We start from the raw sequence: 13,584 nt of genomic DNA on the forward strand, positions 1-13,584 counted from the left end.
CTACCAACACACAAGAATGTTTGCTACATGCACAGTATCCCGGGTTTTCATGTGCACACTTTTCTTTAAAGACAACCAAGTCATTAATTAAACACAATTTACCATCATTCAAAGATACAGCACTGTTGAATCTTTTTTTCAGCCGTTCATAGACTTTCAGACTGTGAAACAAAACAGCTGTAACCAAAATACGCCTGTAATACCAGAAGCAGTTACTTAGATTTTCCCATAGTTTTCCAATGGCAAGCCCATGTGAAGCTAGGATGTCTACCTGCCATGGAGGATGACCAAATCCTTATACCCTAAAACAAGAATAAAGATCCCTTTTTTCAGGTGTTCATCTGCATCAAGTATCACATACACGGGGACAGTCAGCTCTAATGCCAAGGTATTTCAAACAGCATTCACAATAAAAGTGTACTTCATATGTAGATGAGCTTCCAAATTCTTTTTGGAACAGGTAATTGGAGGATGGGATCAAACCAGGAAAGGCAATGTTGAGCATTTCAAGCAAATGAGTCACTGCTTCACCAGTCAAATTGTGCCACAACTGGAAGGACAGGAGCATCAGTAGTCTCTCCTTTAGTTCCCGGAGGACCAGGATACAAGAGCTTGTCACCAGCATCTCCCCCATCTTCATTGACCTAGACAAGAGAGTACACCCAAAATGTTAGTAGTTGACATATTTAAAGTTTGGGCAAAAAACGTTTTTCTTGAATTACCAATCCCACAGAGCCACTCGATTAAAACAAACACTAATAAAATATTTTTATACATCATATTTTCAAATCCCAAAGCATAGTATGACTCCTAACTTTGCTGAAATATAAGTTTATTGAACACATATGATAAAGCATGCCCCTCATGTGTTATGTGTTAGGTATAATTAAAGAAACCAAGCGGGTTTTCGTAAGGTACACTTTCTAATGCTTGTATATTAAAGAGGGTCTAACTCTGATTGACATCCCATAAGCATCAGAGCCAAAGGCGAGGTTACGACTGAACTACACGCCCGGCCAGGGTCAAGTCTACAATGAAGATCCCGCCCATATGCCTTCTTCTCGGGGGAGGGGGGTCACTTTGTGAACATATTAGACAAAAAGCCTGCGACATAAATAAAAAAAAAAGTATGGGCGTATTTTGTTCACTTTGCTTCAGAGTAAAAAACAAAGTAGGCTACACAGTTGCAAGACAACAGTAACCTGTCGTTCATAACTTACCTTTGCTTCCTTGCATCTGTTCCGTGTTCTTTTCGGGATTTGTTCTGTGCCATCCTCCAAGTACTTCTTGTACGGTCCCGAACGTTTTGCCATGATTTCGCTACAAAAATGTACCACGATCCTCCATCACGCTTCACGTTTCTTCTCTCTGCCTTCTCATTTCCCAGCATTCATTTCGACACGGTAGTCTCGCGGTACTACACGTAGTGCGACCCAACTTCGCTGCAGAGATCTCGCGATAGCTCATTCGCGCTCCTTCAAACGTTCGCGCGCTTGCAGGTGAAGGAAAAAAGAAAAGAAAAACGGGAGCTCGTCGACGAGATAGGTGTGTTAAAACCTTGATATGGCATATGCTATTTATTACTTTAAAGACAAGGCTGTAGAGGTGGGACCAATACAATGGATGAAGGAGGACGACCAAAAACAACTGTCATCCAAACCTTTTAACGAGTGCCCTAATCTGGAGGATGGAGATGGCTGGTTGAACGTCAAGTGGACAGGCGGACGTGAGGGGAAAAAAGACGGCCAAAGGACGTTTCCAGCGAAGATTTTAATGATCAGCGGTCAGTATATGTGTGATTTATCTTTTATATATTTATTTAAGTAAAATACCTTTCCAGAAAAAAATATGTTGTATTCGGCTTATTACACGGTTTTTGTCAAGTCAATTGCACTTTTGGGCTGAAATCAAGGCCTTAAATGTCATTATAAAGCATTAAATTGCATTCAAACTGGCATAAATGTAGATTTCTGGGAAAATTATGACATTGCTCAATAATTTTTACTGTTTAAGTTAATCAAATATACCAATATGATTGTCTAAAGTTATATGTGTGAACAGTTTATCAAGTTTATGGTGACGTTTTCTTGCATGTGAAAAATTTGAGTTGACATATTCATTATTGTGCATTTTTGTGTCTCATTGCACTCTTTTAATGTTTCTCATAGACAATTACACTGACCTGTGTAAAAAGAGAGAGGACTTCATAAAAGGAGAAGATATCTGGAAAAGACCAAACGATAATGAGAAACGAAAGAGAACGGCCAACAGCAAGTGGATGGAGAAAGAGCAACCGAAAGGCATTCAAAACAGGTAAAACATTATTAAAAAAAAAAAAAGTATGACTACATACAAAGCTCTATAACCGATTAATCATACACCTCATGTCATGAAAATGAAAAGTAAATCTTTCCTATATTCAAGTGATTTTTGAGTCTCTCATGTCATCTCTGTATGGTCTGAGACTGCACATGCAGCGTCTCCAGCAACATGGAGCTGCCTCTGGAGACCTCTGTAAATAATGCAGATCGACATACACAGCAGCCCGCATTGGCTGATGCCGATACACGTAAAAACTACAAAAATCGGCTGATAATATCGGCCGGTCACTCATACTTTCCAAATACTAACATGCAAAATATCTATTTGGCAGCAAAAGACAAAAAAAGCATCCTCATCCTGTCCTGCAAAAGAGGCTGCAAATCAAATGATTGAAGAGTTGAAGAAGGATCTCATGGAACAGCAAGCTTTGGAGGTAATTTGTATATTTTTTGTTTAATTTAGGAAATAATCTGGCAATCTATTGGGGCTGCTAGTAGTTTATATCGGCGACCTTGCTGTGCTTATCTTCGGCAGAGAAACGCTCGCTTGCTCAAGTTTGACCGGAAGACAGTCAGCAGCACATAAAGATGTGGAGTCCAAGCCACAACTTGATGCTGCAAAACTTGATGCCATTGTTGGTGAGTGTACTTAACTACTTTTAAATATCAAAATAAATTGTACTAACACGTTACACCGTTGCTTAGTTCTCCATTGTTGTTTTGATGCAGCACGGGAGGGAAAGGGTTAAGTCTGCAGAATCAGTAAGGAAAACTGCAGCAAAAAGCAAAAAAAGGTGTGAGGAATTCACCTGTGAGTAGCTACAAAAGCTTTCCACATAAAATCATGTGTTGGTAACTGTGTGTACAAGGAGCAGCGAGAACAGGAAGAAGTGACAGGAGACATGCAGACGTTATCATAGAGCCACAATTTGAGAGCCACTGGTCTAAACCAGGAGGATCAAACTGCCATGTGTACTTCTGGAGGTCGTCAGGAAAATATCAATGATACAATATTAGGAGTTCACTAAAATAGTTGCACTTTTCTATTTTATTATTTGACTATTTATAAACGTATACACATATATATCAAAAGTACCAATGGATGGTTTTCTGATGGAAATCTCACGTTTCTTTCATTGCATACAAAATCTAAGACCATGTTAAGCATTTCAAAGTGCACTAACTTTAACTTTGTACATCCAGACGTTTTGACTTGCTATAAAGAAAAGTGTTAAAAGATAGAAGTCTTGTCTAAAATTAATAAACCCTGCTGCTTGTTTTGCATATTTGACAATCGATACCTTTTTCCATCATGGGTGTACAGTTAAAGCATTATATGCTTACCTATTGTTAACTAATTACATCAAAATTAACTTATCTATTGTGATCAATCAAATTTTAAAAGTCTGCTTAATCTGATATTCAAAAAAATGATTCACAGCAGTATTATTAATTGAAGTATGAACTGTTAAGATTTTGTGGTGTCAGAGTTCACCTAACAGTACAAGTGTTAATTTCTTTTTGTGTGTGTGTGTGTTCACAGGGCATGCTCAGTCCAAGTTTACATCTATGAGCGTTCCAGATGTGAGAAAAATAATAAGAAATGCAACAACGAAAACTTCAAAAAAGCATCAACAAGCAAGCAAGTAAAGGCTTAAAACAGACAATTAAAACATGTTCAGAATAGTTTGTGTTCTCAAGTTTGTTTCCTCCTGTTGAACAAATCTGTTGTTATAATGTTCAATTTCTACAATTCTCTATATGTTGAATAAATGTAAACAAAATTGCTTTGCTGTTTTCTTAACTTTATTTTCTCAGCATAAAGGTGAAGTATCACGAAGTAGTGGACTTGAAATGTATTGGTAGTAATAGTAATACCAAGTTTTACTTTAAGTATACTGTAAAGTATACTTTCAAAGAGAGAAGTATACTCAATTTTATCAGAAGTACACTGGAAGTAAACTTAAAAGATTACTTTAAGTATACTTTTGGCATACTTTAAAGTATACTTGTAGTATACTACAAGTGGGCCAATTTAGTCCCAAGGAGTATACTTGTAAGTATCATTACTTTAAGTATACTGTAAAGTATACTTTCAAAGAGAAAAGTATACTCAATTATATCAGAAGTACACTACAAGTAAACTTGTATTATTACTTTAAGTATACTGTAAAGTATACTTTCAAAGAGAAAAGTATACTCAATTATATCAGAAGTACACTACAAGTAAACTTGTATTATTACTTTAAGTATACTGTAAAGTATACTTTCAAAGAGAGAAGTATACTACAAGTAAACTTGTATTATTACTTTAAGTATACTGTAAAGTATACTTTCAAAGAGAGAAGTATACTACAAGTAAACTTGTATTATTACTTTAAGTATACTGTAAAGTATACTTTCAAAGAGAGAAGTATACTACAAGTAAACTTAAAAGATTACTTTAAGTATACTGAAAAGTGTACTTTCAAAGATAAAAGTATACTCAATCATATCAGAAGTACACTACAAGTAAACTTAAAAGATTACTTTAAGTATACTTTTGGTATACTTTAAAGTATACTTGTAGTATACTACAAGTGGGCCAATTTAGTCCCAAGGAGTATACTTGTAAGTAAACTTCTAGTGCAAATATAAGTATACTTGGTAGAGTATACTATGTATACTTAAGTAAACTTGATATTACATACTTGAAGTATACTTCTTTTTGGTAAGGGCAAGGAAACATTTCCAACCTACTGAAAATGAAGCAGTCATATGTCTACGCCCATACGATTATGCAGGTATGTGCCTTCATCTTCTGTCCTTGTAAGAATGTGTGTGTTGGTGTGTGTGTTTCTATGGTTTTATGTTGATATCTGTCAATGTTGTGTGAATGCACGGCATATTTATTCTGGACCGGCCCTGTAGGACAAAAAAGATGGACGCGCTCCACGTTAAGAATGCATTAGGTGTAATTTCCCATGCAGCCACCAGGGAGCGGTGTAAAATCTAGTACGACGTATTTTCCTCTCTGGTGGCGGAAATGATGTCACACACTTGAACCGTGTTTACGAACAGCGGCTCGACATTTCTTGTCTTTATAAAGTTTTCCCTTCGATTAATCCGGTTTACAAAACGGAGAGAATCCAGATAACCAGCGATGGCGGATCCTGCCGTTTCCTCGGGGGGTTCGCTGAACGCAGGAGGGGTGAGGAATCGTCTTGGTCGTGGATTAACCATGTTTAGATTAGCATGTTCACGCTCCTCCGTGGAGCGGATCATGTCAAAACAAGGTTTATTGCTTCATATTACTGCTACGTTCTCGAATAAAATACGTTTTTGATCCTCTGAATAGTGAGCTTTCTTAAGCTATGCCTATGTTTAACCTCTCGTTCTGTAACTAAAACTGGTGCTCGCGTCTGCACATTGTAGCCTAAATAATTCGCACTAGTGTCTTTAATGAGAATAAATCATCACCGTAAACATATGAATATTCACAGTTTACAATAATCCGCCACAACATTATCCACAAAGAACTAGTTTTTCCATACAATTGAGTGTTTTATTTAGTGGCATACAAACGATAGTATCCAGATTTTTCATTGCTTATCAACCTGAAAGCAAAACATTTGTATTTATACTTTTATTCAGCTACAGGTCAGGTGATATTAAACACAGTTCAACGTTTGATGTTTGATTAGTTGTTTTGCTTTGTTGTGTTTGATACATTGTGCACATCTTCTGGACAGGACGTGTGTGTGTGTGTGTGTGTGTGTGTGTGTGTGTGTGTGTGTGTGTGTGTGTGTGTGTGTGTGTGTGTGTGTGTGTGTGTGTGTGTGTGTGTGTGTGTGTGTGTGTGTGTGTGTGTGTGTGTGTGTGTGTGTGTGTGTGTGTGTGTGTGTGTGTGTGTGTGTGTGTGTGTGTGTGTGTGGTTTCATCCAGCTGTAAATTGCGCCTGCACATTTTCAACATTTTCTTTTCTTTTTTGAGAAAAAGATGACTTCTTGTAACTTCTTGTTGGAAGACTATCTATCAAACAGTATCTTGGCTTTTTGTTTGTTATCTCCAATATTAAGCTCGCCGAAGCTTTACGTTTTTGTCAACTAAAGTGTGTTTTTAGTCTTGTCTCTTTGGCACTCATATGAGCCAGTTACCTGATGTCGATAGTTATGTTTCCTAATTTGTTTAATGGGGCATACTTTGTTGTTGTTTTTTCTCTCAGCGTGGCAGTGGCAGTAAAGCAGCGACCAGCCCTGCAGAGAATTACTACCTGGCCCGGCGCCGCACGCTGCAGGTGGTCGTCAGCGCCCTGCTGACTGAGTGTGGCTTCGAGAGTGCAGAGAAGGCGGCAGTGGAAACACTCACTGAGATGATGCAGAGTTGTATGTGGAGAAAAAAAAAAAATCTTCAATCTCAGAGTGTTTTTTGGACGAGAAAAGCAGCAGCACACATAACCGTTGTTCCTTCCTTCTTCCTGTAGATATCACTGAAATAGGACGATGTGCTAAAGCGTATTGTGAACACACAGCCAGGAGCGTTCCCACCCTGCCAGACGCAGTGGTCGCGCTCATTGAAATGGGTAAGACCTCAATGATCACACGCATTATAAACTCTGCAGCTAACAGAAGTTAAAGCTAACTCAAGGTCAATCCTGTTTTTGTCTCTGAAGGCTTCAATGTTGACACTCTTCCCATTTATGCCAAAAGATCACAGAGGATGGTCATAACTGCCCGTAAGTAAACGTTACGAGAAAACAAAGACCCCCCCCCCCCCCCCCCCCCCCCCCCTAGATGATGGGAATTGCTGTTTATGATGTGTTTGGATTTTGTGAATTTCAGCTCCGGTGACGAATGCGCCAGTCGCTCCCAAATCCCTGTCAGCTGGACAGAAACGCACACACCCGCCTCACATCCCAGGTCATTTCCCAGAGTTCCCCGACCCTCACACCTACATCAAAACACCGGTGAGTCTGACGCTTTCTAATCCTGAACTCGCCTCCTATTTGGGTTTTTAATTCAAGTATATATTTCCAGCAGTAGAACCTGTGCAACATATCAAAAGGTCCATAGAATTTACTGTACGTGTCGTCGTCGTGTTTTTCTGCTCGTTGTAATTGGAAACTTCCGCAGTTCCTTGTTTTTAAAAAGTGTTTTTCTTTCAACTTAATAAAGGTATTGGACACCTCTTCAGCAAGGCTTTTGGTCAATAAAGTTATAAACGTCCCTTTCTTTCAGTATTTTGTTATTTTCACTGACTTAAATCCTTCCAACAACTTTAACATTTTCTAAATGTATGCTTTTATGTCACAATTTCACTTACTCCTTTTATTAAAAAAATTTTTTTATCCCATTTTGTTTGTCTTCCTAACATATTTTAGACCTGTCATAATCTCTCTTAGTTTACCACCGTTTCCTTGTTTTTTCTTTCTTTTTTTTTTTTTACAGCACAAATACCAAGTATAATAAAGTTTGTTCGATGTGTAAAGCTTGGCCTCTCCGTGTCGAGTAATATAAAGTTTGGTCATGGCTGTATTTCCTTTGCCGCTCCGCAGACCTTCAGAGAACCTGTGTCAGACTACCAGGTGGTGAGAGAGAAGGCGGCCACTCAGAGGAGAGACGTGGAGCGAGCGCTCACACGCTTCATGGCCAAAACGGGAGAAACTCAGAGCCTCTTCAAAGACGACATCACTGCCTTCCCACGTGAGTGACGAGTGCCCGACGCAGCCGGTATGAAATGTGTGTGCGCGTGTTTGCGCTCTAATGCCGCGACTGTGACCGCCAGTGATCGCGGCTCGTCCGAGCACCATCCCGTATCTCGGCGCCCTCCTGCCGTCAGAGCTGGAGCTGCAAACCCTGGAAGAGACGGACTCCTCCGAGCAGGATGACCAGACAGACAGCGAGAACACGACCGGAAACATCACGGTATGTCTTCGCAGCTCCACACCCCAACACAGGGTCAAAGGAGTGTCACTGTTCTCATTGCAACGCAAACTTGACTTTAAGCAACTCTTTCATCTAAACCGTAATTTGTCACTATTCTACATCCGAAGAGTGGAAAATGCAAACTGAAAATAAGCATAAAGATCATCCGATCCTCCTTTTTTCTACCACACATACTCTCACTGTGTGGCAGAACGTCTGCCACAAATTAACGCGCATTAAATCCTGGTGTCGTGTCTGGGTTTTTCCAGAAATAGAGCAGCTCGGTTCTTCTGAGTAGTAATTATCCATAACAGTGTTGTTTTTCTTTTTTTTTCCACCAAAGTTTACAAGTGGATTTCCTTGAAAACTCAATGTAGTTCCCATCGGATTTCTATAAAGACTAGATTAACAGGACAAAAATGCAAAGCACTGTCAGTTCAGTTCAATTCATTCCCATTTTAAAATCAAGATTGTTTTTGTCGTTCTAAAACTCTAAATTCTAAAACTACCCAAATGCAGAGAATCTGAGCTTTGCACCTTCGTCACGAGTGGACTTCTACAGTACCACACACCAGATTCAGCAGAAACTGCCAGACGGCAAAATAGAGCAGCAGTACTCGCTTATTTCACATTTTGGGACAATTCGACATATCCTATAAACATCTCCCCACATGCTGGTGTCATAGGTCTAGTGCAGGGGACATTACAAGATCAATGTTTTCATCTCCTGGTCTTGGAAGGTTACCTCCTGTGCTTATTTCAAGATTCACCCTGTTTGTATACGCCTCTGATGCCTTCGAGAAAAACAAAAAAGTGAACCAACAATTGAGCCATTGTAACTCGTGCACTTGAATTCATGGGAAAAACTGGGGATGGAAGTAGATGGAGAATGTGGACGTGAGACTCGAAGACGAAAATGATCAAAACGACACCAGCAGTGCTCTAAAAGACTAGTTTTGTTTCCCTTGGTTGCTCGTCGCAGCAGATGCCGATGGTAAAGCATTGGACGTGATCAGCGGACAATGTCAGGCAGTTTGTGGTCCTACGAGCACGACAACAAACTCTACAACTACGGATTTCAAGCCACGACCAAAGATTTCGCCACAATTGCACGACTTTCATCTGCGACGGTCAAAACAATGCTGTGTCCAGAGCAAAGACCTTTCGGTTGTGTCCATGTTCCAGCTCACTAATGAATGGGGTCATCATCAGTCTCAAATAATACAGTCAAGTTAAAAGTACAGTGCAGTAGCTTGCCTGAAAAAAACAAACAAACTACTGACTGCTCTCTTCTTTTCTTTTTAACACATTTTATTGTTTTTATGCAAAGAGAAAATACAACATGCAGAAACAAAGCCCCCAACACATCAGTTACCGTTAATTTAAACCCATTTAAACAAGAAGAAATGCAAAATATAGTCAAATTAACCGCAATGAGAATAAAATAACTAATAACAATAATAAAAATAGTAGTAATAATACAGTAATCATTTTAAGATGAAGAGCGAGAGAGAGAGAACAAAAGAGATTTAGTAAACTAAAAAGAGCATTCTAGTTTGTCTCCAGGACAACCAGTCATCAAAAGCCCATTGTACGCCGTGTCCCTGAGTGGGGAGATTTATTCCGTTAAAAAAAACAGTCTTCCCCTCAATAGCAGATTTCTCATATCTGAAGGTATATAATTCAGGAAAGGTGTACAAACCTTAAAAATAATTGGTCTTTTCTCTTTACCACAGCTTGTAGCCTTTCATGAGAGAGGACATTTAAGATCCCTCTTTACCAGAGATTGATACAAGGTGGGAGGGTTTTGACTCAGTTTTGCCGTATACACTTATTTGGGGGAGTGTTAAATGTATCCTGCAGTTGTTGGAAGCACAGTAAACTGTTTTCTTTCAATAAATTGCAAATTACATGAATTCCCTTGTCGTGGTGAAAGGAAAGTCAGGATTTTGGGTTATAGGAGAAAGAAGGGACTTCACATTTCTCTTCCCGAGGTATTGAGCTATATTGCGCCATATCCTCATGCTATTGTAGATAATAAGATTATGTTGACTAAGGTCCATGGGGAATGGGGGGGGGGGGCGAGCACAAGAATCAATACAGGCCTCTTTCTTAATATATCATTGTAGCCAAGGCCAGAGGTGGCGTGCATGACAGGCCCAGATAAAATAACATATTAGGCATAAAAAGGCCACTCGTAGATAATTGCAATATTGTATGCTTCTGCTTTGTTTCTCTGCCTTGCCAGATACATTTGGAAAAAGCCTTCTCTAAGACTCCGAGGTTAATTTTCTTTGATTATACATGACGGGAGCATTTGCAGCGGGTATAAGAGCAGAGGGAGCACATGATTCTACCAACCAGGGGCAGATTCTGTCGGCACTCCACGTGTCTTTTAACTGATTGGGACAAAATACAATTTTTGTAGATCTGTTAGGTCTGATCTGACTCCCTTATTCCCAAGTACGCAAAGGCAGAACCCAAACATTTGAAAAGAAAGTTCTCCTGGACGTCTGTAGTATCTAAGGCTCCCAGTAGCATCGCTTCAGATTTACAAATATTTATTTTGTAGCCAGATATGTTACTGAATTCACTGAAAATATCCATAATTACAGAAACTGATTGCTGAGGGGAGGAAAAAAACACAAGAATATCGTCCGCATATAAGGCAATTTTGTGCTCCTCCCCTCCTATTGTTATTTCCTTTACATCAGTATGCTAGCTTAGACTGGAGAGCAGCTGTGCGGTCTACACCATCAGAGATGTGGTTCTCAGTCTCAGTTATTCTGTTGGTGTTGCTTTCTTCTGATTCGGTTTATTTTCCACCGTCCAGGACGATCCAGGGGCCGACAAAGAGAACTCCATGCTTCCTCCAAGCAGTGTCGTTCCATCCGCCAAGGCCAGCGAGGACAATGTGATCGACAACCCGTACCTCCGGCCGGTCAAGAAGCCCAAAGTGAGGAGGAAGAAATGAGTGCGGACCGGCCCAAATGAGCAGACTCACACTTGCCCCCTCGTTGGCTGGTGCATCCAGCAGTCGGTCAGTCAGTGATGCCCTCTGCAGCCCGGGAAAAACACGGTCCAGGAACGGTGCGTTCTTCTCACGACCGGGACCAGGAGAACGGCTGACTTTCACCTGATGACTGATTGTTTTGTGGTGTTCACTTTTCCTCACCCAGAAAGCACTCACTTTTGTGTAAAATATCATTTTTTTTGTAAGCGACATCCTGCGTGTAACAGACTGATCAGATGAGACTCAAGTCAATTTGTGAATAAAGACATATTTCTTTCTTTTTTGTTAAAACTTTGACAAGTTCAGTGTTTGTTTTTACTGAGCGTGTGTTGGGTTTTTGTTCAAACAGCTTCCGTTAATAGTACAGACTCAGGTAAGCCACCCTGTTCCTTTGCTTGATGAACTCTTGTTCACTGGCGAGCTGAGGGGGGGGAAAAAAGACAATGAGTGGTTACAGCCTGCCAAATGCAATAATTCTGAATTAATTGGACAAAATACAAATGTCTTGCTGGATGATGCATTTTTTTCTTCTAAGAACTAGGATTATAACTTTCTTGGCTTATAAATAAGGAGTTGGCGGTATTTAAAACATCTGCCCTCCTCACTCACCTTCACCCTGAGTGACTTCGTCTCCAGCTGAGGCAGAGAGGTCCAGTCCGGCCTTCCAAAGCACATGGGCCAGCTCACCCTCCGGTTTGTGGCGCCATCCTGAGAGTACGTCCCGGGCCTGTGCCACACAGTGTTTCGTGTGAGCCGAGTTCAGCAAAGTTAAGACTCCAGCTACGTGTATGTTTATCTCACCCCGGATTGTTTTCAGTTTGGCTTTTGAATCTGGAGGTGGTTGAGTTGAAAGGAGCTTTGCCAGGAGAAGAGACTTCACACTTGCTCTGATCTTTCTGGTACTGCTGCGGTGAGGGAGTCACTTTCTGATGGGTTATAAATGGTGAGGAAGAGAGCAACACAAAATGATCAGGTATTTACTTACTTTATGGTTTATATTTTTATGATGCAAATGTTGGATTACAAAAAAGATTATGCTCTTGTCATATTGAAAACGGATTCCCAAGTAAAGAAATGGATGGATCACTGTTTAAGCTTATTGGACACATGTACTGGGGACAAAATTGTCAAAACTGTCTCAAATAACTCAAAACTACCACTAGGTGACAGAAAAACTAAGAAGAAAGCTTGAAAATTACAGCAAACATAAAATGACTAAAGGGACACATATCAAACTCAGAAATACAAACAATGATTCTGTTGTGTTCAAAACCTTAGGGTTATTTTTTTCTGTCTTCTCCTTTAAAAAAAAAAAATTTTATGTTGATATACTGCAGAAGATTGTCACAGACACCAAAGTGTGGCAAGTGGATTCTAGTATTTAGAGACTGATTTTTGTTGGACTGGGAATTTTATATTCTCCAAACTGTGTTTGGAGAATATAAAATGTCTTATATGACCTTGTAGCAGAAGGCTTCCAGATTAATTTAATAATAATGTTATTTTATTTCTACATTATTAGTGTTTTGTTTTTTATTTGCGGCAGGGATTTTTTTTCTGCCCTCTAATAGGAGAACCCTATTTTGTTTTTATTATATATATATATATAATATATATAATTATTTTAAATATAAGTGAATACAAATGTTAATAGTTTTTAGAATTCAATAAAAAGGCAGATGTTGATAAGTAACGGATTGGGGAGCTGCTTTTTTTGTTTTGTTTTGTAGCACAAACCTTGTTTAAAGCTGGAAATCGTGCAGCAGTTCGTGCAGAGAGACTATATCCTTTCTTACTCTGTGGCGTCTTCTGCATGTTATAAAGTATGGTGCCATACTGGGAGCAACACAAAAGACAAGGAACATATCAGAAAAGATTAAACATTGTTCTTCTGGATGTAAACTTATAACTCAGTGCATACCTCTTGGTTATCATAACAACCAGGGCCCAGGTGCGGCGCGTGCTCTCGCCGCATTTTGATTCCCAGCCGGTCTGAGCCGCAATGGAGGGGAAATAATGTCCTCTCCTTGGAGCTGCCAAAAGCTACTTTATGAGCCGCAGCTGCAGACATTCGGGAAGTTACTATTTGGCAGGCAAAAAATATATATATATTTAAATATATAACTAAAAAAAATCCTAGCTTAGTCACTTAGCTTCCTCTCCACCGGCTGCGATAGTCTGAGTCTTGTCACTATGACAACCAAGTGGCTGACTCGTGCTGCGTTCACAGTAGCTGGGAACTTGAGTCACCCAAATACACGGCAACACGACAATAACAAACAGCTCCGCAAATAAAAGACAAATAAGGTTAACACCACTAATATTAGCCAACACAAATTAAGTAATT

The 13,584-nt window shown here is 39.7% G+C and overlaps 2 protein-coding genes across 2 annotated transcripts; one reads left to right on the plus strand and one right to left on the minus strand.

Moving 5' to 3' along the window:
• Positions 1-5,369: 5,369 nt before the first annotated feature.
• taf8 (TAF8 RNA polymerase II, TATA box binding protein (TBP)-associated factor) lies at positions 5,370-11,472 on the plus strand. The gene is made up of 8 exons (XM_080497030.1): positions 5,370-5,511; positions 6,526-6,685; positions 6,784-6,882; positions 6,973-7,035; positions 7,142-7,266; positions 7,855-8,002; positions 8,085-8,224; positions 11,058-11,472. The coding sequence occupies exons 1-8, from the start codon at positions 5,464-5,466 to the stop codon at positions 11,196-11,198; spliced, it is 924 nt and encodes a 307-aa protein (XP_080353156.1). The 5' UTR covers positions 5,370-5,463; the 3' UTR covers positions 11,199-11,472.
• Positions 11,473-11,592: 120 nt separating this feature from the next.
• Positions 11,593-13,308, minus strand: LOC308130482 (ciliary microtubule-associated protein 3; the record flags this gene model as incomplete). The annotated part of the gene is made up of 5 exons (XM_080496885.1): positions 11,593-11,658; positions 11,847-11,964; positions 12,039-12,163; positions 12,975-13,073; positions 13,159-13,308. The coding sequence occupies 5 exons, from the start codon at positions 13,306-13,308 to the stop codon at positions 11,593-11,595; spliced, it is 558 nt and encodes a 185-aa protein (XP_080353011.1).
• Positions 13,309-13,584: the final 276 nt, after the last annotated feature.

This window comes from Blennius ocellaris (genome assembly GCF_963422515.1).
Source record: "Blennius ocellaris genome assembly, chromosome: 5".
Taxonomy (NCBI): Eukaryota; Metazoa; Chordata; class Actinopteri; order Blenniiformes; family Blenniidae; genus Blennius; species Blennius ocellaris.